At 43.3% G+C, this 25,611-nt stretch overlaps 1 protein-coding gene across 1 annotated transcript; it reads right to left on the bottom strand.

Moving 5' to 3' along the window:
• Nucleotides 1-724: 724 nt before the first annotated feature.
• On the bottom strand, nucleotides 725-25,203 carry CPN1 (carboxypeptidase N subunit 1). Its single transcript, XM_028098929.2, is given in 10 exon segments — nucleotides 725-805; nucleotides 807-884; nucleotides 4,670-4,788; nucleotides 7,887-7,986; nucleotides 9,215-9,354; nucleotides 12,211-12,322; nucleotides 13,795-13,977; nucleotides 15,695-15,850; nucleotides 20,598-20,794; nucleotides 24,981-25,203. Coding segments are annotated over 10 exon segments (1,389 nt in total).
• Between the last annotated feature and the right edge of the window lie 408 nt (nucleotides 25,204-25,611).

Below are 25,611 nucleotides of genomic sequence, written 5' to 3'. Positions count from 1 at the left end.
TGTGTGCTCGTGACTACACATCTCCTCAAAATCTTTACTAACATCTCCTCCCTCAGTAACACGTGTAGTACAGGTGGGTCTTGGTGAACTCAGCGAGGTGGGCAGTGCAGGGCCGCCCGGCACAGGGACAGGACAGTCATTCCATAGCAGCATCTACATTACACTTCACCCAGAAAATGTTTTGAAAGATGCATGTTGTGTAAAATGACCATGTATGAAAACGAGAAGCAGTATCTAGGTATTCGTGTGTGAAATCCTTGTCTTATTAAGAAACTATTGGCTGTTGTTGAAATAGTCCTCTGGGATTTCAGAAGACTTGGTCACCTGGCCTCTCTATGGGAACAACATCAATGATGAATCAGCTCAGCCTTTCAGCCATTCATTCAGAAATCTCCCTTGCATGCCTGCTATGCTGCAGGCTTGGGGCTAGACTCTGGAGGTAGAGTGGCCAACCAGCCGGGACTGGTCTCCAGATGCAGTGTGGACTGACGTGGAGCCTTCTGGATCCAAACCATACCCCCAGAATCGGAAAATCTCACTGAATACTGCTGAATGGATGCAGTGCCACATCAGGGGCTCTAACTCCGGGAACAGAGACCATTCTGAATTGTTCTGAATATGTTTATATTTAAATATGTCCCAGATAATAAAATAGAAAGATAGCTTCATCTGATGGGAAAGCGGGAACAAGCCTTTCTAACATGTGGCCCCAGCACTGCGGATCTCAGGCAGGGACTCTCTGGGGCTGCGTCATCTCCATCTCCTCCTTCCTAGCTGACCCGGGGCTACACTTGCTTTGGTAAGACTCTGTCTCCATGTCCTGAGTTGGGAACTCTCCTCGTTGGGGTTGCTTGAGGGATGCTTCTCTTGAGAAGGAAGTTAACCTGGAAGAAAAAAAGAAGCAGCTAGGAGAGTAGAGGAGTCAGTTTTCTATTTCCTGGAATTGAAATTGGGGAAGACCTGTTTGGACCTGGTTTCAGCACAGTTCCAGGTCCCAAGGGCAGGGCACTAAGGAACATTATTACAGTAGCCCTGGTGGTGTCACGCTTGGCTAATAGTCCCAAGAAGTGGTACATAATCGCTGGTGATACATAGGATATACCTGGATGAACTAAATATACATTTATTTTATAAGTATTAGAAGAAAACTACATCTATACCTCAAACAACAATTTCACTAACAGTGTCGCTTAGGACAGGAGCTATGATGGATGGGGCCCTAATAATCCCCTTTATGCTAATGTGTGAATCACAGGTGCTGTGCTCAGGCATGCCAACGAATACCTCAGACCTTCAGATCGAAACTTGCTGCCATAATTGCTTGAAATTATAGATAGTAGAGATGATACAGATTATTACATGGATTCTTAAATTCCAAATTTCCACATGCAAGGAATGCATCCTTTCCAGCAATACACTGAAACTTGCCCTCTGGCCATGGCATGCAGCTGTAAAGATGCTTCTGACTGACAAGTGTAGGATTCGCTGGCTGTGGAACCATCCTAGCGAGAGGGAGTGGCACAGTGTTCTAACCACACTCCCCCGAGGGATCCTTGGCTTTCAGGCCCTTGGAACAGTTTGAGCTGCTGAAGCCAGCTGAGAGTTGAACAACAGAAAAGAGAGCTCCCCGTGGGGTTATTTTCTGCCTCTTCCACAAAAATCCACAGCCAGCTTTTCTGCTAGTTCCCCAAAGTAGAGGAAACCAGAGCTAACTGTACTATATCATTACCATTTCGTATATATAGTGATTCAGAGATCTAGGAAAGAGAGAGAGAGAGAAAAGGCAACAAAATGAAGGAAGGACAGAGGAGAAGGAAAGGAGCGCGATGTCTGGTCAGATGTGGAGAAAAGCAAAGAGGACACTGGATGACTCTGGGAAATATCTGACAGAGTCTTAACTGTAACATGAAAACCCTCTAGTAAATAATCTTTCTTTCCTTTTTTCCTTCCCCCAAGCCAGAGGGATCTCTGCTTTAAAATGAAAAGAGAGATAGGTTCTACTGTGATCAATAAATGGATTCTTAGCTGTTTTTCTCTCTGGGAATTATATCCAAAAGACAATTTTTTTCTTTCTGTTATATTTGACATAATGATAGGTTATGTTAATTTATTTAAAGCCTATATGACAAAGGAAGTGAAATCTTTTGCAGTAGAGTCCATAACTTCAGCGGGTATGCTGTTGCTCGAATCTGACACTGAAGAGCACTTTTAAGGCAGGGCTCATGCACGTGGCTGCCGATGAATTGCTGGATTTTAGGGTAGAACGAGAAAAAGGGATGGGAGAAGATATTCGCAAATGTCTTATCATACAAAGGGCTAGTATCTAAAATCTATAAAGAACTTATCAAACTCAACATCTAAAGAACAACTAATTCAGTGAAGAAATGAGCAGAAGACATGAACAGACATTTCTGCAAAGAAGACATCCAGATGGCCAAGAGATACATGAAAATATGCCCTACATCACTCAGCATCAGGGAAATCCAAATCAAAACCACAATGAGATACCACCTCACACCAGTCAGAATGGCTGAAATTAACAAGTCAGGAAACAACAGATGTTGGCGGGGATGTGGAGAAAGGGGAACCCTCCTACACTGTTGGTGGGAATGCAAGCTGGTGCAGCCGCTCTGGAAAACAGTATGGAGGCTCCTCAAAATTTGAAAATAGAGCTACCCTATGACCCAGCAATTGCACTACTGGGTAATTATCCAAAGGATACTAACATAGTGATCCGAAGGGGCACGTGCACCCCAATATTTATAGCAGCAATGTCCACAATAGCCAAACTATGGAAAGAGCCCAGATGCCCATCTACAGATGAATGGATAAAGAAGATGTGGCATATATATACAATGGAATATTATGCAGCCATCAGAAAGAATGAACTCTTGCCATTTGCAATGACATGGATGGAACTAGAGGGTATTATGCTAAGCAAAATAAGTCAATCAGAGAAAGACAAATATCATATTATTTCACTCAAATGTGGAATTTAAAAAACAAAACAGATGAACATAGGAGAAGGGAAGGAAAAATAAGACGAAATCAGAGAGGGAGACAAACCATAAGGCTCTTAACTATAGGAAACAAATTGAAGATTGCTGGAGGGGAGGGGGCTGGAGGGATGGGGTAATTGGGTAATGGGCATTAAGGAGGGCACGGGATGTAATAAACATTGGGTGTTTATGCAACGGATGAATTACTAAATTCTACCTACCCCTGAAACTAATAATATACTATATGTTAATTAAATTGATTTTAAATTAAGAAAAAGGGGTGGGGGGAGAGAAAGTTGGTTGGGAAACTGGGACCAGATAACAGGCTGCCATGGCAGAGTTAGTCTTTGCTTCCTGCATCTGTAAGTAGATGTGGTTTATAATGTGCAGGAGCTAGGAATAGAGGGAGGAGAAGGTCAAGGGGGAACTATCTAGACATTCCAGAGGACTTTTCAGAGGATGTAAAGAACTCTTTATTCGGATCCCTGTGTTAAAATAAGGGGTTATGAACACAGGTTGTAAGCTTAGCATGAGGCCCTGTAACATGCTGGCTAAGAAGCCGCCCTGAAGGCCCAAGAGAGGTTGCAATGGCGGCTCCACTTGTGACGCTGCACATACTTCTTACCTTCTCTGAGTTTCCTTGGCCATCAGTGGGAATACTTAGATGTCCCTGACAGAGTTGTTGTTAAGGTTAAATGAGATCGTTCTGGAAAGCTCTCCTATCGTGTCTCATACATAGTAACCATTCAGTAAATGGTATCTGTAACCGTATTTGAAAAAAACAAGCTCCTTGACTACACAGAGTTAACAGGGAAAGGGGCGAGCAGGTCAGCTAATCTCTAGGGTTGTATAGAGAAGGAACTGGACAGAGTGAGGAGGCCCTAGGGAAGAGCGGACTTGTGGGAAACAAGGTGTATAGTGCTCATTAAATAGGACTGTCTCATTACCTTTTCCCTATTTTGAGAAATCTGAAGTTTAGTGTCCATGACCTCTGAGCTTTTTTAGCTCTGAGATCCTAATCTAAGATGACCAAAGCTGAAAAGGTCCAACTGGTAAATCAAAAAAGTTCCTTCGTTCTCGCTGTACCTGTAAGAGACAGCTGTGGAGAGTTGAATCCTGGAGAGCCACAGGCTCTTCTGCCGAGGTCAGTGGCCAGCAAGACCGGATGGCACAGAGGGCACCAGTAGGGGGCAGAGCGCCATCTGGTGGTAGTCCCAGCTGACGGCGCAGAAGCATGACACCCAAGGGCATCTGTGTATCTGGGCAAGGTCTCTGGGACTTACAAACTAGCATTTGTTGAGCACTTTCGATATATAGGTCACTGTACTAAATGCTTTATATGCTCTTATAAAGGAGGTGCTGTTATCACCAATTTAGAGAGGAAGAAACTAAGGAAGACTGATTAGGTAATTTGTCCAAGGTCTGTGGACAAATGAGCCAGATTTAGAAGATAGTGCTCTTCATCATTGTGCTGTGTTAACAGAAGAAAGAGAAAAAGCCAAAAGGAAATGGGAAGGATATAACAGAATTACAGGAGAAAAATAAGCATACGAGAGCAATGATTTTTTTTTTTTTTTTTTAGTGAAAGAAGGAAGCTCAGCAGAGACTAGAACCATGCAATAGGTTGTAGGTGATCTTTACAGTGCTCTGTGAAGGTCAGCCTAACTCACCAGTTTTGGTTCCCCAGGACCCACGGTCACAGTCACTGTCTCTGGGTCGAACCCAGGTGCTGTAGCAGTGACAGTGTAGGTACCTGGAAGCAGCAGCCGGAAGTAATCGCCATGGTCACCTAAAAGTTACAAGAACATAACTCAGTCTGCTGATTAGAAATTTGCCATTTGGGGCACCTGGGTGGCTCAGTTGGTTAAGCGACTGCCTTCGGCTCAGGTCATGATCCTGGAGTCCCGGGATCGAGTCCCACATAGGGCTCCCTGCTCAGCAGGGGGTCTGCTTCTCCCTCTGACCCTCCCCCCTCTCATGTGCTCTCTCTCTCTCTCTCAAGTAAATAAATAAAATCTTTAAAAAAAAAGAAATTTGCCATTTGGAGCCTTGATATGAAAAATGATCTGAAGGTTTTAGCTGACCAGAAGCTTGATTTTTTAAAATAGCATGATGAAATTGGTTAAGATCTAAAACTATCTTAGGCTATTTTATGTAATAAAGAGCATGGGTGTCTCAGCTCATGGCGAGTAGAAGTTTCTGTACTGAGAGTATTGCATTTAATTCTATACCATGTATTTTAAAACAAACTGATGTCCAGGAAAGGGTCACTTGGAGAAAGGTTGAAAGATACATGAATGTTTTGTATGGTAAAGAAACTACATGAGACTTCTGTTTCAATGTTTGAAAAGCCACTGTGAAGGAATGACATCTACCTAAAAAAATAAGAATGAGAACTATGAGTTTAATTTGTAAGAGGAAAATTTTGCTAGACAGAAGCAAAACTACTGTGACAGTTATCAAAAAAGAAATGGACTGCTTTATGTAACTGTGAGCACTGAAGCAGAGAATGAATGAATGTCCCTGGTAAAGCCACACAGTTGTGCAGTGCACAACCTGCACTGATGGACATAATGGACATGACGGCCCCGGGTTAGAAGGCCAGCTGTCAGTGGTACTCTATGTGTGTAATCTTCTCTTAAGTGGGAGGGCTGGACTAAATGATCACTAAAGCTCTGATTTTGAGAATTCTATTTTTAATATTTCTTCCATCACCTTCTAAAGGGGAAAATAAAATTGAAAAGAAAGCCTATTTTTCTATGGCAGGGATACAGCATTTTGGCTAATGACTTTGTATCTCTTTAGAATCAGTTGTGACCATGCCTTTGAAATTTCTTTTAAGCAATGAATAATTGAAATAATAAATGCAATTAAGAATGGGACAGACTGGGGCGCCTGGGTGGCTCAGTCGTTAAGCGTCTGCCTTCGGCTCAGGTCATGGTCCCAGGGTCCTGGGATCGAGCCCTGCATCGGGCTCCCTGCTCAGCGGGAAGCCTGCTTCTCCCTCTTCCATTCCCCCTGCTTGTGTTCCCCCTCTCGCTCTCTCTCTGTCAAATAAATAAATAAAAATCTTTTAAAAAAAAAGAATGGGACAGACTATAAATACTAAAGAAGTCTCTTCTCTGCCCCCTATTAAATGTAATTCCTTTTAAAATACTTTAGCAAAAGCAGTAAGTTATTATGCATATGTTGGATAGTGTAAGCTATACCCCAGGGGCTGTCATTTTCTTAACTGGGGACTTACACCCAGGAATGGTTAGGTAGCATTATATCAGAAAGGCCCAGTTCCAGGTACAGCTATTATAAGGGCTTCAGCTATCTTTTTTTTTTTTTTAAGATTTTTATTTTTATTTATTTGAGAGAGAGAGAATGAGAGATAGAGAGCACGAGAGGGAAGAGGGTCAGAGGGAGAAGCAGACTCCCTACCGAGCAGGGAGCCCGATGCGGTACTCAATCCCGGGACTCCAGGATCATGACCTGAGCCAAAAGCAGTCGCCCAACCAACTGAACCACCCAGGCACCCCGGGCTCCAGCTATCTTTCTCTGTAATCGGCACTAGATGCTTTTCTAAGTAGCATAATGAATGTTAGCAATAAGCTTTTTTGGTGGTGAAATGAGTTATTTGTTAATTTAGCATAATGAGTGTTGGAAGTGGGTTCTTATTGGTGGAATTAGTGGTATTCAATATATATTGACTGGCATAATCCCAGGGTCCTGGGATCGAGCCCTGCATCAGGCTCCCTGCTCGGCGGGAAGCCTGCTTCTCCCTCTCCCTCTGCCTGCCTCTCTGCCTACTTGCTCTCTCTCTGTATCTCTCTGCCAAATAAATAAATAAAATCTTTAAAATATATATATATATATTGACTGGCTAGAATGTTTCAGAGACATTCCCTGTCTGTGCATGAATACAGTATGAAAATCTAGCAAGCCCTGAAGTTCTGAGGGATGCCCGAGGTTTGATGCCTAAATGGTCTTTGGTCCAGCCACCGGCACAGAGGATTCTGGCTGCCTGATGCTTGACTATGAGGCTATAGAATTCTGCCTTTAGAATGTTGCTGCTTTTGCCTTGAATGAGCCTTTCATGTAAGATGTGTTGGGGTCCATCTCCAGTAATATTAGTTATCTCTGAGATTTCATCCAGTTTAACCAGACTGGAATTCTGAACTGTAAGATGCCTGCATGGTATTAGACATTGGTGTTGTAAAATGTGGCTGAGCCTTGTTCGTATAGAGGCTGTGGGAGGTAGGCAAATTCTACCCACCCCTGACCGCTGGTAGCTACTGCTGTACATTAAAACCAAAACAAACATCAAGAAAAAAAAAAAGAAAGAAAGAAAGAAAAAGAAAAAAGAAAAACCTAAGAGTTGTGCATGATCAAATTTGGCTGGGGCAGTTTGCAACATCTGTGCCATATGAGATATTCTGTACCATTCTAGGAGGTTCCAGGTTGGTTCCAAGATCTGCCCCTGCCATCACTCTTGCCCTGCAACAAGCCTATAGAATGCATCTTGCTAACTTTTCCCTGGATGGAGGTATAGTGAAATGCCTGGGTCAGGGACAAGACTAAACGTCAGTTCTATAGTCCTTTTCTTTTCGACCCCATTTCACAGCAGTATGTGAGCTACCACTGCCTCAAACCCAGAAAAACACCCCTAAGTTGTATGAGGCAGTGACTCCTGAATGCCGAGAGAGAAGTCACATCTCCCTAGCCCTGGCCTCTGAGTTGACTGGCCCTACGTCTATCATCCTTCCTTCCTCCTGTCCCCACCCCCAATGTCTTTGACACCTCTGCTAGCCTCGCTGGCTTACAAACTGGCCTCCTGATCACGCTGAAAAAAGGCGAGGACGTGAAGGCTTCCTTCTCACCCCACTAAGCATGGCCACCTACCTGAAGTGACATCATGGTTAATCCCACTAACAGAAATGATAGCCTCCACAAGGTTATTATAATTCTCATCACGCACCATTCCCTTGATGCCCTGGTGTACCTGCGGGAGAGTTTACAGTGCACGGTTATGACCATAAGACATGTGTTCAGTGTTTGGGAGTCCTCAAAGCCCTTTCTCACATGTTTTTACATGTGATCTTTGCAGAGATTATGGTAACAGCCCCTTAATTAGCTGGCCTCTCCGTCCTCCTGTTCCTCGACAATCTCTTCTCAACAGCATGCTCAAAGTGATCCTATGAAAATCTAAGGCAAATCATGACATAAGTCTACTCTCTGTCTCTATGGATTTGACTACTCATGTAAGTAAAATTATACAACATTTGTCTTTTATGACTGGGTTATTTTTCTTTGCATACTGTCCTCAGAGTTCATCCATGTTGCAGCATATCTTGGAATCCCCCCCCTTTTTTTAAGGCTGAAGAATATTCCACTGTATGTCCAAACCACATTTCATTTATCCACTCATCCATCAGTGGACACTTGGGTTGCAACTTGGGCCATGGTTACCTTTCAGCTACTGTGAATAATGCTGCTATTAGCATCGGTGTACAAGTATCCCTTTGAGATCCTGCTTTCAGTTCTTTTGGATCTATACCCAGGAGTGGGATTGCTGGATCAGATAGGCTATTCTGTGTTTAATTTTTGAGGAACCACATACCGGTTTTCATGATGGCTGCATCATTTCACATTCCCAGCAATAATACACAAGGGTTCTAATTCTCCACGTCCTTGCCAATGCTTGCTACTGTCTGTCTTTTATGGTAATGCTTTTATAGAAGCCATCCTAATGAGTGTGTATTTGATTTGCATTTCCCTAATGACTGCTTGTTGCAGGCCTTGCATTTCCTGTGGTGTCCTCATCAAGGAGTCCCTGTTCTCCTAGAAAGCTGTATGATTCTCTCCCTCATGTCCTTTAAGTCTGTTTAAATGTCATTTTTCTCTGTAAGGTCTTCTACATCGGATTTTGCATTTAACATGTTATAAAATTCACTTTATTATTTTGTTTAGTGTCTGTCTCTCCTCCCTAGAATACAAGCTTTATATGGGCAGGGATGTTTGTTTGCCCATAACCCCCAGCATACGGTACCATTTCTGACAGATAACTGTGCTCAATGATGTTGAATGACTAAATCTGATGGGTAGAAGAAGCCCAGATGTATGGTATGGAGTCAAAGTAAAAGTCAGAACTGAGCCTCACAAAAACCCTTGCTACCATCGGAAAACACTTCTCTTTCTGTAACCAGGAAAGTTCAAGAATGGGATTTTACCTGTTCCAAGAATTGGACGAGGGCTTCCCGATTACCCAGCCACTCACGCTGTAATTCCTCTTGGCGAGGAAACTTGTCACAACTCAGTTCCAGCGTGATCTCAAAACAGTTGGTATGGAGATAGTTAAAGTCTTGCATTCCTAAGGGGAAGAGGGCAGCGGCAGATCTGTATAACCAGGACCCCACCAATGCTCCCGCTCAACTCTCCAAAACCATGATTTCTCCGTGCCCCCCATGACCTTCTATCCTCTCAGTCTCCATTTATCTCCTCCATAAAACCTTTCCCTAACTTCCCAGTTTTCTCTCTTCATAAATGCCCATTTTGTCACCCCCATCCTCTCCTCCTCCCCATTTCATCCCTTAAATTCACTTCTTGACCCTTGGCATTTCCAAAGTCTGGGCACCACTAGGTGCCTTGATATTAGACTCTGCACATGTACTGCCTCCAAGGGGACGGATGTTCTCTTTGGGTGATGATACTCTTCAGACCTTGAAGGTTAGAGATAAGATGAATATCTTGCTTTCACGTCCCTCCTCCTATCTGAGAACACAGCACTAACCTGAGAACGGTTAATCCAGAAAAACAGGCCCCTGAAAAAGCAGAAGGCAGCTATATTTTTCTTCAGTGGAATGCTCGTCTATCTTCTGTATTCTCCAACTGAATCAATAATTTTTTAATATGCTCCTGATTTATTAGAGTGGTGTTTATATCACAAGGGTATTTGGGTTAAAAACTATTCATCTACTCAACTTCACCTGCTCTAAGCTGATGAGCATAAGTGGCTGTTATAGAGAGAATGGGGAAAGTTGGAGAACTGCGCCTCTTTCACTGGATCACTCTGCATCAGAATAATCGAGAAGGCTGTGCCCTCCAGCCAAATACAGGTTGCTGGGCCTTAACTAGGGTTTCAGTAAGTATAGGGTGAGCCCCCCTCCCAACTCGCAGTCTACAAGTTCCCAGGTGCTGCTAATGATGCTGGTCCAGAGATCACACTGTGGGACCAATCATTGTAATGAGCTAAATAATCTTGGAATTGTATCAGCTTATTTTAGGGCAATGATTTTCACTGGAAGCATGGACCATGCTTTCCCGGATGATGGGAAGGGGGAGGGAGAAACAAGTACAATTTGAAAAAGTACATTTCATATTTTAAATTGGGGGCGGAGGGTGACCTATTGGTTTCCTAATGCAAACTAAAAAAAATAATAATAATAAAGTTCAACAAAATCTTCTCACCTTGTGTTCAAGCAAGTTTTTAGCCACAAGAAGTCTATCATCTCCCGGTACTTGGTGACTCCCTAACCTTCCTCCTCTCTACTTTCCACAGAACCAGCTATCCCAGCTATCAGCTCAGCTTTTAACCAGTGAGCTTTCTGTTACCTGGGCTCTGTCCAGGTCAGATTTGAAAGTATGGATAGCTGCTAAAACATGATGCCTAAAAGAACCTGGCTTCCTGCTTCAGCCTCTTCCCTATCTTTTTGTTCCCTATCTACTGAAGGTTCATAAACAGAGGTTCTATCTTAACCCTTGGTGTTGGGGAAGGCCCAAGGAATAGAGAGAGAAGCCTCTTGCTGGAGGTTTCTGCTATGCCATCCAATAGCCAATGTCCATGGCAAATGCTGGAGATGGGCAGGCAGGGTACAGAGAGCACACAGCAGAGGAATGTGGGTGTCCAGGCCAGCTCCTTTGGTCATCTGTTGCTAGGTAAGGCATAGCTCCATGCTACTTAGAAAAGACACGTAATAGGGACGACTGGGGGGCTCAGTTGGTTAAGCTTCTGCCTTCGGCTCAGGTCATGAAGCCCAGGGTCCTGGGATCGAGCCCCACATTGGGCTCCCTGCTCAGTGGGGAATCTGCTTCTCCTTCTCCCTTGGACCTTCTCCCCTGCTTGGGCTCTAGCTTTTGTACTCTCTCTCTCAAATGAATAAATAAACAAATCTTAAAAAAAAAAAAAAGACCCTAACATTTAGGACACCTGGGTGGCTCAGTCAAGCATCTGACTCTTGATTTCAGCTCAGGTCATGATCTCAGGGTTATGAGATCAAGCCCCAGGTCGGGCTCTGTGCTCAGTGAGGAGTTCACTTGAGATTCTCTCTCTCCCTCTCCATCTCTCCCTCCCCCCCTTCCTTGTGCTCTCTCTCTCTCTCTCTCTCTCTAACAAATAGATAAATCTTAAAGAAAAAAAAAGACCCTAACATTTATAAGCAAGCCAGGCATTTCCAAATGCTTTCCGCACATTGTTTTGCTTAATATTCACATCAAAATTACAATTCAAGTATTATTCTTTCTTTTTCTTTCTTTTCTTTCTTGTCTTCTTTCTTTCTTTCTTTCTTTCTTTCTTTCTTTCTTTCTTTCTTTCTCTTTCTTCTTTCTTTCTTTCTTTCTTTCTTTCTTTCTTTCTTTCTTTCTTTCTTTCTTTCTTTCTTTCTTCTTTTTCTGAGAGACAGCATGGCGGGGAAGGGCAGAGGGAGAGGGAAAGAGAAAATCTTAAGCAGGCTGCACACCCAGCATGCAGTTCAATGTGGGGCTCAATCTCATGACCCTGAGATCATGACCTGAACCAAAATCAAGAGTCAGATGCTTAACCGACTGAGCCACCCAGGCGCCCAGCAAGTATTGTTAAAGTACAGGTGAGAAATCGAAGCACAGAGAGGGTAAGTAATGAACTGGTAAATGGGCAAGCCGGGTTTCAACCCAATGTACTCTTACAGCCACACTCTCAACCACTTGACTTCATTATATTCCTCCTATGCCCTGATCTACTGTGTAAACCACCAGTTTTAAAGGACCACAAGGTGTCTCTACCTTCGTTTTAAAGAATCACAAAATGACATTGAATGCCAAGTTAAGACTTCTCCATTTCTCAGATCTCTACTTGAATGTAAAATTCTATGGTATTCCTGTTGTTTCCTGAGAAAAAATGATAATTTAGAAAGAGAGATGAGCCCTATTCCACTTCGGCTTGCAGCACTGTTGCACCCAGGACTCGTCTTACCCTTGCTGAGAGAATACCAGGAAGCCCCATTAGTGATGCCATCTGGGAAGTAATCCCCACAGTTCCAACCTTGGTGCATCCATCCATGTGCATACGAGTAGACCTTGGCCAGCTGTAGGTATAGCAGGTGGAAAATGACCTGAGTATTCCCAACTCATACAGCAATGCTCATACTCAGAAGTAGGGTGACACTACAAAACCCCACTATGTAGAAACAACTGATTACTTGCTTTAGTGAAAGAAAATACCAGCAGGCATAGGAAGATGTGCGTGTGTGTGTGTGTGTGTGTGTGTGTGTGCCTGCATGTGGCGGACTAGAGTTAGAAGAGCTGTATTCTGAGTTTTCCACTATCTTGGGGATAAGCTTCTTCAAGTGCAAAGTGAGCAGTGACACTAGATGGTATATAAACTCCTTTCTAGGTGTACCATTTTCTAGCTGAGTTTTATGAAAGAAAAGAAGGAGCAAGTAAGATAAGCCTTGGCCATGAAGAGAATTACAGTAGTCCCCCCTCCCCCGTGGTTTTGCTTTCTGTGGTTTCGGTTACTCGTAGACAACTGCAGTCGGGAAGCTGATGATCCTCCTGACAATATGTCAGAAGGTCAGTAGTAGCCTAATGCTAGGTCACAATGCCTATGTCATTCAGCTCACCATGTAGGCATTTTATCATCTTGCATCATCACAAGAAGGGTGAGTGCAGTACAGTAAGATTTATTTTTTAAAGATTTGTTTATTTATTTGAGAGAGAGCGAGAGAGTGAGCACTCCCACAAACAGGGGGAGGGGCAGAGGGAGAGGGAGGGACAGAATCTTCAGACTAGCTGCTGAGCACAGAACCCAACGCGGTGCTTGATCCCAGGACCCTGAGATCATGACCTGAGCCGAAACCAAAAGTTGGCTGCTTAACTGACTGAGCCACCCAGGTGCACCTACAGAAGATATTTTGAGAGAAAGGCCACATTCACATAACTTTTATTATAGTATATTGTTATAATTGCTCTATTTTATTATTAGTTATTATTGCTAATCTCTTACCATGCCTAATTAATAAATTAAATTTTATCATTGGTAGTATAGGAAAAAATTATATATAGGGCTCAGTACCATTTGCAGTTTCACACAGCCACTGGGGGGTCTTGGAATGTATCCCCCAAGGATAAAGGGGGGACTACTGTATTGGGGGTGAGAGGTGTGTTGGAGGGAGAGGAATATATGTGGAATCTCTATAATTCTCTTTCATTACTACTTCATAACAGTGGGAAAAATGAGATTCCTGGAAGAAAAAATATAATATATTTGCTTTGCAAAGCAATAACTGGTGTTATTCTCTACAGAATTCATTCATCAATGAGTTAATAATTAATGTCAATTATATTAATCATACTAATAATATATTAACTATAAAATAATTAATCCGGTTTTTTATTCTCCTGCTGTTTTGAACTATTATGTAAATATTTTTTCATGCACATGATCTATTTTTTCATAAACGTAGCCATATCACCATAACCTTGCACATCAGACCCCCCCTAGATACTTTCCTGAGCCCCAACTGCCTCTGGCCAGACGAGTTGCCATGCTGCATACCTTCTGGAAAAGCTTGTCATCGGGCGTGGGGGTATTGGCAGTGCGGCGGAACCCTCGGACCCGATGCTCAAGGGATTTGTCAAACGGGTAATTGGCCACCACTGCCCCTCCATGGAGATTGGCCGAAAGAACGAAGTTGAAGGAGCGGATCCACTGGATCACAGCCTGGGTCTCGGGTTCCACCTATGGAGAGATGAGGGCCTGGCGGTGAAGCTGTAGCCAGAGGTGCCAAATGGCCATTCAAATGAGTCTGTCAGCCAGTGGCCCGAGAAGATGGCATGTACGAATACAACAAAGAGCAGCCTCCTGGATATGAGAAGTAGAGATGGGGAAATTTTGGTCTTTTGCCCAATGGTTTAAAAAATTAAGTAGATGGACTCTTTTTCAAAAATCGCATGTGGAATCCCAATATACAAAATAGCTAAAAGGAGAGCATTTAAGGCAGTGAAACCATTGTGCATGAGACTATAGCAGTGGACAGATGCCATGATCCATCGGTCAAAACCCATAGAATGTACAACATGAAGAGTGAGCACTAATGTAAACTAGGGACTTGGGTGATGATGATGAGTCAGTGTAGTTCTTCAATTGTAACAAATTACCACTCTGGTGGGGGAGGTTGATCATGGGAAGCTGGGAACTCTGTACTTCCCCCTCAATTTTGCTGTGAATCTAAAACTGCTCTATAAAAAATAAAGTCTATTACCGAGGACTTATCTCAGCAGGTGCAACTAGCAGCTGCTAAGAAATTCAAAGTTCAAGGTGAAGCCGTCAAACATTCAAGAAAACACACAGACTCCGATTGTACACGAGGAGAGTGAAGAGGAAGAGGTTGATCAAACAGGTGTAGAGGTTAAGGACATAGAATTGGTCACATCATGAGCAAATGTGTCAGGAGCAGAGGTAGTCCAAGCCTGAACAACAGCAGTAATGCTATTACATAATAAACAATGTAACCATTGGAAAATGGAGGACCTGGTTTTTTGGTGTTTCAAAAGAATAACTGTAGCTTGGTTTGAAATTTGTACTGTTTCTATCATTCATAAAGTTATGGCTTCTTGTTGGATGAAAAAAAATAAAGTCTTGGGGGGCACCTGGGTGGCTCAGTCATTAAGCATCTGCCTTCAGCTCAGGTCATGATCTCAGGGTCCTGGGATCGAGCCCCGCATCCGGCTTCCTGCTCCGTGGGAAGCCTGCTTCTCCCTCTCCCACTCGCCCTGCTTGTGTTCCCTCTCTCGCTGTGTCTCTCTCTTTCTCTGTCAAATAAGTAAATAAAATCTTTAAAAAATAAATAAATAAATAAATAAAGTCTTAAAAAAAGGGAGAGAGAGAGAGATTGGTTTGAAGAGAGGTAGCATGGTTGGAGAGCTCAGAGCTCCCTGAATCTCCCTCTATAGCTAATTGTTGGTGAGCACACAGTGCATCACATGTAAGAGAGATTTCTCTATAGAATGCTAGAGTCCTCTGTCCACAGTATAGTGCAGTAGAAAGAACATTGGCTTAGGAGTCAGAAGACCTGGGGTTTAATCCTGAGTCCATCAATTATTAGCTGCATGAGCTATAAAACCGGGATGGATGACTGCTCCATGCATTCACCCCACAGTGTTACAACGATCAACTGAAATGCTAAGGAATAATTTTGTACAACTGTAAAGTACCCTGCAGCTGTAGGATAGCACTTTCCCTTCACTACCATGGCCACTAACATCAAACAGCATGTGCTCCGTGGGGGGCCCTCTGCTGGGGTTGCTGGGGGCAGAGAATGGATACAAAGAGTGGAAGATACTGTTCCTACTGCTCTGGGCAGATTAACACCGAACTGATGCTTAACTGATGTGAAGATTGCTAGAAATTACAGATGCTGATTTACCTGCTTCTACATGCAAATTTCCTCTCCTACCTGACTTTTCCAATTGTCTGGAAGGGGCAAGTGGTGGTTGGGGCCTCCGTGTTTCTCATTGTAGTAGATGTAGGTGTTGAGATCAGGGAAGTTGCGGTTCAGGTCCACTCCATTTGCATTGTTCCTGCCAACCAGATACCCAGAGCTGTCTGCGCCCTAGTGAGAAAATGAAGAAATGAAAAAGGAAGGTTTCAGGCTGAATCCTATAGTTGAAGAATACTATGTGGCATAGTATTTTGGGGCATTAGCTTAATCTATCAACTGACGTAGCATTTTCTTCTTTAATCTATCCAAAGTCCCAGTTGCATGGTTTAAGTTTCCCTGTAGACCACATGCTGATGGTGGAGATCCCAGGAGAAGCTCTAACAAGAGTAGGGCGTTTCAGGATAATGGGATCCCCTACTTTTTTAAAATATAGCTTTATTGAGATATAATTTACATACCATAAAAGGTATGATTTACACACCATTTTAAGTGTACAACTCAATGAATTATTAGTCCCTGCTGACAGAGTCATGTGAGCATCAGCACAATCTAACTTTTTTTTTTAAGATTTTATTTATTTATTTGACAAGCAGGGCGAGTGGGAGAGGGAGAAGGAGGCTTCCCGCTGAGCAGGGAGCCCGATGCGGGGCTCGATCCCAGGACCCTGGGATCATGACCTGAGCCGAAGGCAGATGCTTAACAACTGAGCCACCCAGGCACCCCCAGCACAATCTAACTTATGAAGATTTCTAACACCCTGAAAGGAAACCTTATGCCCATCCAGTCATTCCTCATTTTTAGTCCAGCCCTGGGACATCACTTTCTCTCTCCATAGATTTGCCTATTTTGGCCATGTCAGTAAGAGGGATCACACATTACGTGTTTGGCTTTTATCACTGGGCATAATATTTTTGAGGTTTCTCCATGTTGTAGCATGTAACAGTACTTCATTCCTTTTTATGGCTGATTAATATTCCATTCTACGGATTTCCTATACTTCATCTATTCACCAATTAATAGATTATTATACAGCCCTAGATCCTAGGGCTGCTGTAAGCTGTAACAAATTACATAAACTAGGTGGCTTATCACAACAGAAATGTATTCTCTCACAGTTCTGGAGGCTGGAAGTCTGAAATCAGTATGTCAGCAGGGTCATATGCTCCAAAAGCTCTAGGGGAGCTCCTTCTTTGTCTCTTCCAGCCTCTGGCGGCTGGTGGCCATCCTTGGCATTCCTTGGCTGTAGATGCACCGCTCCAGTTTCTACTCCCATCTTCACAGGCCTCCCCCGTGTGTGTCTGTCTCTGTACAGATTTTTTTCTTCTTATAAAGACACCAGTCATGTATGAGTTAATCACCCCAATCCAGTAGGATTTCACCTTAACTTGACTGCATATGTAAAGACTCCATTTCCTAATAAGGGCACAGCCAGAGGTTCCAGGTAGACATGAATTTGGGAGGGGGAGGTACTACTCAACCCTGCACATGGACATTTGGATTATTTCCACTTTTTGGCTATTATGAAAATGTTGTTATGAGCATTCCCGTACAAGTCTTTGTATGGATGTATGTTTTCACTTCTCTTGGGTAGATACGTACTAGTAGAATGGCTGGGTTATAATTTAAGTCTATATTTAACTTTTTCAGAAACTGCTAAACTGTTTCCAAAGCAGCTGCACCATGGAAATCACCCCCAACCCCTTTATTTTTTAAACTTAGGATCCTTGTTTATTTTTCTTCTTAGCAGTATCAACTTCCTGGATCGCTTAATTTCTCTGCTCACACTTCAAATTGTATCATTTATTTGGTCATGTATTCACTCATTCATTCATCCTTTTAGCCAATCAATATTCACTTAAGTGCATCTCTACTCAAAGCCCTCTGAAAGACACTAGGAAAAGAGATAATGAAACATTATGCCAGCCTTCTAGAAACTCATAATATATACAGGGAGATAGATATATATGTAAATGATTAAGATATATCAAGTAGTAAAATAGAGATATGTTCAAAGGCCCTTACAAAATTGAAATTCCATTTAATGTTTTGTATGGCATTGAAGAAGGGGAACAGTGTCCACTGGACCCCTGTGGACTGACAGTAGAGCCCAAATTGGTGGCCGTTCCTGGAAGTGGGGTGAATGGATGGACGTTGGGCAGCTAAAAACTCACAGATGTAATACCACTTTCATATTTTTTTTAAAAAATCCTTATTGTTCTTAGATTTCTCTATTTTTCATGGCATTCTGCCCATATTTTATTCTTATATCTCATTGAGAACATATTTCTTTAAGTTACCTTAAGTTCCCTACATTAATTTTGTTCAGGGGGAAATATTTATGTAATTTTTCAATTGGGAGTTTGATTTTTCACTTCCATGAGATAATGATTTTCATTACATTTCCAGGAGTTTTTCACTACTTGTGCATTCATATCAATGTAACTCCTAACTGTCCATATTAATAGCTACATTAATTTACTTCTCAGTTGATTTACCACTCACACCAGGTCATTAGGCTGGCAGGTGACCAGCTTCCTTAACAGAAAGTTCCCATAAGCAGAGTGGGTGGTATATTCATTCATTCCCTACTCCTTCTGTAACAAATTACCACATACGTTACATAGTGGCTTAAAAAACACAAGCTTATTACAGTTTTGGAGGTCAGAAGACTGAAATGGGTTTCACAAGATTAAAGTCAAGGTGTCGGGAGGGCTGTGCTCCTTCCGAGGTTTCTAAGGGAATCTGTTTCCGGCTTTTCCCAGCTTCTAGAGGCCACCCACATTCCTTGGCTCATGTCCCTTTCCTCTTTGAGACCAACAGCACGACATCTTCAAATCTCTCTGGCTGTGACCTTCTGTTTTCCTCTTCCACATTTGAAGGACCCCTGTGACTACACTGGACCCATCCAAATAATCCAGGATATTTTAAGGTCAGATGATTAGCAACCTTAATTACGTCTGCAACTTTAATTCTCCCTCACCATGTAATGTAACATATGCACAGGTTCTAGGGATTAAGATTTGGAAATCTTTGGTGGGATAGGGAAAGGGGAGATTATTCTGTTTTATCTACAGGTAGCTTTAAAGTTTGGTGACTAGGCAGGTCTCCCCTGTGTAGCCATGCAGACAGGTTTCCTCTGGGTATGGCAGGTAGCTCTGCAAGTTTGAGAACCCGATGGGGCCTCTCCTGGGCTCAGGTTCAAGATCTGCTCTCTCTGAACAAGTACACAGCAGGTGAGCAAAGGTGACTGGCTCCCCAGAGATGGCTCTAGGATTTAGGGGGCTGGCAGGGGTTTTCCCCACTTTCTGCCACCCCACCTCATTCCCCAAAAGATGTGGGCAAGTCTGATAATTCTCCAGTTTCCCCACTGCAATATTGGAAAGGGCCAATAGAAGGAGAGCAGCCAGGCTGGAGGTCTCCCCCGACATCTCTTTCAAATATCCCTGCTACTTTGGAAACTCAAGTCTTGAGATGTTAATGCACCTTTCTGATTTTCCAGCGGGTGAACAAAGCTTTCTTTTCTCATTTGTTGAATTGTGTTGGCAGGAAGTTGTGAGATTGCAAGGGGCAAATTTATGTTTCATGGCTCCATTCCCCTCCCTGACTCTACTTACCCGCCCCCCCAGCCCTATCCTCAAGTAGGTTTTAAAATGGGATGGGCCGAAAGGACAGATGCTGCATGGTTCCACTTGTATGAGACAGAGTGGTCAGATTCATGGAATCAGGGAGTGGAGGGTGGTTGCCAGGGGCTGGGAGGAGGGGGAACTGGGGAGTTACTAATGAAGGTACATAAAGTTTTGGTTGAGCAGGACAGCTAAATTCTGGAGACAACATTGTACCTATAGTCAATACTGTCTTGTACGCTTAAAGTTTTGTTAAGAGGGTAGATCTCATCTTGGCTGTTCTTACCACAATAAAAATTTTTTAAAAAGTAAAGTAGTGAAATCTAGTCTTAAAAATGAAAAAAAAAAATTGCAAGACCACCTCAAATAGACATATTTTTGAATTGGAAAAAAAGCCTCTTTAATTTACAACCCCCCACCCCTTTGTCCAAAATCCCAAATAAACCAGGTTTAGACACAGCTTTTAAAGGAACATATCCATTGTGTAAGGCAGATGCCTGGCTTCACCCTGGAAAAATTCTAATTCAGTAGATGGGGGGGAGGGCAGCTAGGAATATGTATTTCAAAAAATCTTCACCTATGATTCTGATGCACAGCCACACACACACAAAAAATCACTGATGTAAAGTTAGGCACACTGACATTTTGAATTTATGTCAGGAGATAAAGTAAAAGCCCATAGACCCCTGCACAATGTAATTCTAGAATAATTTAAAGGCTGAGTACTATACTAGTAGAAGAAAAAGCTGCACAGAAATATAGTATTCACCTAGCAAAATACACAAATGTCCAATCACTATGTTGTACACCAAAAAGTAATATAATATTGTATGTCAATTATACCTCAATAAAAAAAAGAAATATAACCCATAGCATGAAGAATCTAGAATTAGCCCCCGACAGCACAATTCTGGGACAAGCTAGTTCTATTCCCCCCAAATGCAAATGGAAGTGTAATGTGGGAGGGAGAAGAGTATGTAGGGTTTGAATCTAAAAATCGAGGTTAGGAGGTTTTGCAAGAGCCCTTCAGACCTGTTTAATATTTTCCAGTTTAGGAAGCACTGTCACAGACCCTGCCTCACTGATCCGCACAATAAAACCGGGAGGTCCACGGGGAAAGGCGTTGAGAGAACGAAGCTCGGAAGGAGCCCACGTTCACCGCCTAGGTTGCCACAGGGCTGAACCCGGGTCTCCACACTGTGTCGTAGACCCACCGGCCTTCTCTCGATGACACGGGGGCACTGGCAGCGGGACCGGGAGGACTGTGCGCAGGGCCCCGCCTCGGGGCTCGGTACCTGGGTGGCGGCCACCTCGTAGCCATCGGGGTTCATGGACGGCAGGATGTGCACGCGCGTGCTCTCCACCAGCCGCACGATGCGCTGGTTCCCGTTCCGGAACTCCTCGCACAGGAACTCGGCCAACTGCAGCAGCAACTCGCGGCCCAGCACCTCGTTGCCGTGCATGTTTCCCACGTACTTGACTTCCGGCTCCACTGCAAGCGCGAGAAGAAGATGCAGGAAGAGAGATGGGGAAAGCTTGCAAGTGCCAAGGATTCCTCACCGTGCAGAAGGACCTTTTCCCTTTTTCCCCGCAACGAATAAATGAAAATCTTATGCTTCTGCTGGGTCTTTTCCAGTGATTCCTGAGGCCCTTTTGGACAGATTGCAATGATAAATGCTACAGAAACCCATGCCCTCGAAACCCTACTGTGTTCAATACTTCTAATCTTCACAGAAAACCTGTGAAGAAGGCATGATTAGCCTCAGGAGAGGGAGGAACGGAAGCAGCTGAGTAACTTGTTGTAGGTCACCTAGTTAATTAATAAGATGGGGGCCCTAAGCCCAGGTGGCATCTATAGTAGCTTGGTACTTCTCAGAAACAAATCTTTTCAGGGTAAAGATGGTGTTTTCCCAAGACCTGCTTGTATAAAGTCTAGGTTATGGCATAACAGTTCCCAATCATCTCGGTTGAAAACTTAATTTTCCTGGTACCAAGACAACTAAAATACATCTGAGAATGCCATGTCTTGAGGCACAGAGGAGGAAGGAGTGTACCTATGCCTTCTCTTTGGCTATGCTAACTGTTCAATTGAAGGAAGAATTGAGGGCATGAAAAGAGCCTCTAGAACTACTTAAAGAAAATCATGCTTGCCTCCTTTTAAAAAGGAGAACAGCTCTTGCCACTTGATTTCTCCTCCACCCCACACTCTCCTGCTTTGGTGACTTTTCTGATTCTGGACCTCTTCATCTCCACATTTCCAAATCCTCCTCACTGTCTTTCTAGGATCAGTTCAAATGTCACTCACTCAGAGAAGGCATCTTGGGTTCCCCCTGCTGGGAGTGAACTTGTTATTGAACTTCCCTTTACTACTTAACATTTTCTACTCTGAGTTTTACCTAATTTTGCACATCTCCTGTTTCCTTTACTAGCCCTGGCCTCCGCAATGTATGCACATTTTCATTTCCCTTAGGATACAATCCACTGTATTTATCTTAGTATGCCTACAGCAGTCTTTCCCAAAGGAATGTTTATAACCCACAAGGATTGTGTAGTGAATTTTCTATAATGTGTATTTTTAAATATTAGGGTATTTCTTTAATCTTAGATTATGTCTTTCTTATTTTTCTTGGCATTAAAATATCCCTTCTTTTAGGAAAGGATGGTGATAGCAGATGGCAGGTAGTATTCTTCAACATCCTTTTTCAGCAAAATAAAACCTGGAAAATCTGTGTTGGTCCCTTCCAATCTCTCTTATTTATTAAAACAATTATTTTTAAACTTAGGTGAATTCCAGGGGTGCTTGGATGGTACAGTCGGTTAAGCATCTGCCTTCAACTCAGGTCATGATCCCAGAGTCCTGGGATCAAGTCCCGAATCAGGCTCCCTGCTCCGTGGGGAGTCTGCTTCTCCCTCTACCCTTCCCCCCTACTCGTGATCTCTCTCTCGGATTAATAAAATCTTAAAAAGAAAAGGATCCCTGATCCAATCAACCTTCTTAAAAAAAAAAAAATCTTAGGTGAAATCCAAAAGTCTGGGAACCACTGCCCTACAGAACCCAGCATAATGTCTTGTACTTAAAGGTGCTTGATATAAAATTCTTTGTTCCCACTTTCCATTTATCCGGAATAAAACCACTTCTCATAACAACCCCTGCTATCATTTTGGTTCAAGCCCCATATGCTCACACCTGGTTTATTACAGGAAATCTCCTTCTCAAACCCCTTGCACCTGCCCCACCTATAAAGTCTATTCTCCTAAGTCACTGGTCAGGAAGCTTTTTCTGTGCAGAGCCAGATTGTAAATACTCTGGGATTGTGGGCTATATTGTCTCTGTCTAGCTACTGGACTCTTCCAGCAACAGCAGACATAGTCAATACAAAAACAAATGGGCAGGGGTCCCTGGCTGGCTCAGTCAGTAGGGCATGCGATTCTTGATCTTGGGGCCACGAGACCAAGCCCCACGTTGGTGTAGAGTTTACTTAAAAACAAGAAAATGGGCATGGCTGTGTTTCAGTGAAACTTTATTTACCTAAACAGGGGGCTGTCCCTCAGGCTACAGTTTGCTGACCCCCATTCCGAGTGGTCTTTTACAAATGTATCGCTATTCTGAGTGGTCTTTTAAAAATCCTAAGTCAGATCATGTCATTCTTCTGCTTAAAACCCTCCAGCAGCTTCTCACTTTACTCTAAAAGCCAAAATCTTTACAAAGGTTTATAAGGCACCACATGATCTCCTGTCCAGTAGCCCTATTCCCAGCCATACCGCTCTGACCTTGCTTTCCTGCTGTTCTCCCTGCTGGAGCTATGGGAGCTTCCCTGCTGTTCCTCACACACGCCAAGCACACTCCTGCTCTTCCCTCTGTCTGCAAACATTTTCCTCCCCAATGATAGTACAGCATGCTCCCTCACATCACCTCAAAGGAGAAGCCTTTCCTAAACAGCAACAACCCCCTCCCCGGCATTGGCATTCTCTCTCTTTTCAAGGTTATTTTTCTCTATAGTGTGTTTTTCCATCTGATTCAATATATATTCATTTAGTTACCCACTTGTTGCCAGTCTTACACTGATAGAATTAAGGCCCCTGAGGGAGGGGTCTTTGTTTTATTCTCTGTTTGTTGTATATTCAGAGTCTACAAAAGTGCTTGCAGATAGCGGCATCATCGGTAATATTTGCGGAATGAGTAATGAATGTGTGAATGGATGAACAACTGAAGTATAGGGCATCAGAGAAGAGAGAGATTAGTGAGGACTAGAGCAGGATGAGAAAGCCTCAAGGAGGCCTTGAATGCTAGGCAGTGGAAGGGGGCATGGGAGTGACGGCCTAACCCATATTGTCCACTAGCACCCACAAGTATCCACAATGAACACACCCCCCCAAAAGCATGGTGCTCTCAATGCAAGTGTGGCTTCAAAGCAAAGTCCTTATCCTCATTTAATGGCGTAGATTTCCTTAAGCCGGCGCCGCCCCATCCTTGCCCTCCCCACTGGCCATGTAACATTCTGAAGCTGTCAGGGGTCAGGATCCACTGGGTGTGAGGTTGTCACTGAAGGATTTTAAGAAGGGCAGTGAGAGGATTATATCAGTATTTGGGAAAAGTATTCTGGCAACTCTGTGCTAAATGGAAGGGTTAGAGAGTGGTGGCAGGTAGGAGTTACGAGAGTCAGGAGCCTAGTGCAATGTTTCAGGCAGGTTGTGATGGTGTTTGGCTAGTGTGGGGGATGTGGAAGTGGAAAGGAAGAGAGAGATCTGAAGCTGACAAGGTGAAGGAGGAACCGATATAATTTGGATGTCACAATTGCTGTAAGTGAAGAAGTGAGAAATAAGAAATAACTTAAATGTCTATAAATCAATGAAGAGTTACCTACAACCATGCAATGGAATATTATGCAGCCCAAAAATATGTTGTAGATGTACATTTATGGACACAGATACTATTTATAAAAGATGATGAGATGAGAAAAGCAGTTCTAGTATGATTCCATTTTTATAAAAAAATGTGTGTAGTGGGGTTGTTAAACATGCATACAAAAAAGTCTGGAAGGATATGAATCACTATGTTTAACAATGATCATCTGTGAGTGGTGGGATTATGCGTAAGTTTTGTTCTTGTTTCTTTATCTAATTTTTATTTCAATCTAAACACAGATTACTTTTATAATAGAAACAAACTAACAAAAAGTAATCCAATGAATAAAACTAATACCCAAGACCTCAAGCTCTCTCCAGGATCCCATACACTATCACGCGGTCATTCCCCAAAGAGATATCCCTAAACCCTTTGAGGTTTCCTGGCAGAACGAGAAGAGCTAATTGTTTTTGCTTGTGTCTCCTGAAGCACTGAATAAAGAGAGCAAAATACACAGAAGAAAGAAGAGTTATGGGAGGGAAGGCAGGAGGATGGGGTGGGAGGAGGGAAGAAGACTCACCTTTTACCATGAAGGTCTTGAGCAAACAGAACCTCAAAAAGAAGAACAGACTAGAGCCTGAATTGGGGCTGCAGCTCCCCAAAAGCAGGGGCAATTTGAGGGCTAAGTAGGGAAAGACTTAGCACAGCTGGAGGAAGAGGTGATATTTTATAGATAGAGGGGTCCATGGACTTCCTCAGAAACCACCCCAATTACTGGATTTGTAAGGGAAGGGTCCTGCCCCATCCACTCCAACAACTGCTCAGGGCTTACAGGGCTCGTGGATCCCAGGGTAGTCGCTGAATTCCAGCACGTAGAGGTGTCTCCCCTTCACACTGCGCCCAATGCTGTAAACCCGCGTGATGTAGGGGCATTCGTTGTGCACCTTGTACAGCGTCCGCACAAGCTCGTCATAGCGGTGGTGGCGGAAGGTCACCGGGGCAACCAACTTGAAGAGAAGGAGAAGATGGAAGGAGACTGAGAGCAGGCCTGACATCTTGCTGGGCTTTTTCAAAGAGACCTACTAAAATGGGCTCCACCTCTCCCAACAACTGTCAAAATCCAACAGCGAAGAACCAGCTCTTCCTAGTTTCCCGCCAGTAAACACCAGTCTGGCAAGGAACCCGTTCAGAGCTGGAAATTATTTATGTAGCTCTGGAGCAGCCACTCATCTCTCCTCCCCCATCACTCGGCTTCTCCTCATCCAGGGAAACCTTTTGAAAGGTTTTTGTACTCCCCCAGAATGGGTAGTTTCACTGATTCTGGCTTACTGATTAACTAGACTGTAAACAAGCTTCAATAAATAGTTGCTTATAACCCTTTGATTCCCAGAGAATTTTGAGAAACTTGGCCTGTGCTTATTCCCTATATTACAATTTAAGGAGATGTATTAATGAGAATTCTC

The sequence above is a fragment of the Eumetopias jubatus genome, unplaced genomic scaffold, assembly GCF_037043125.1.
Source record: "Eumetopias jubatus isolate StellerSeaLion01/CBP00866 unplaced genomic scaffold, mEumJub1_p1.0 scaffold_17, whole genome shotgun sequence".
Taxonomy (NCBI): Eukaryota; Metazoa; Chordata; class Mammalia; order Carnivora; family Otariidae; genus Eumetopias; species Eumetopias jubatus.
Note: the sequence above shows the minus strand (reverse complement) of the source record. Positions and strands in the feature narration are given on the sequence as shown.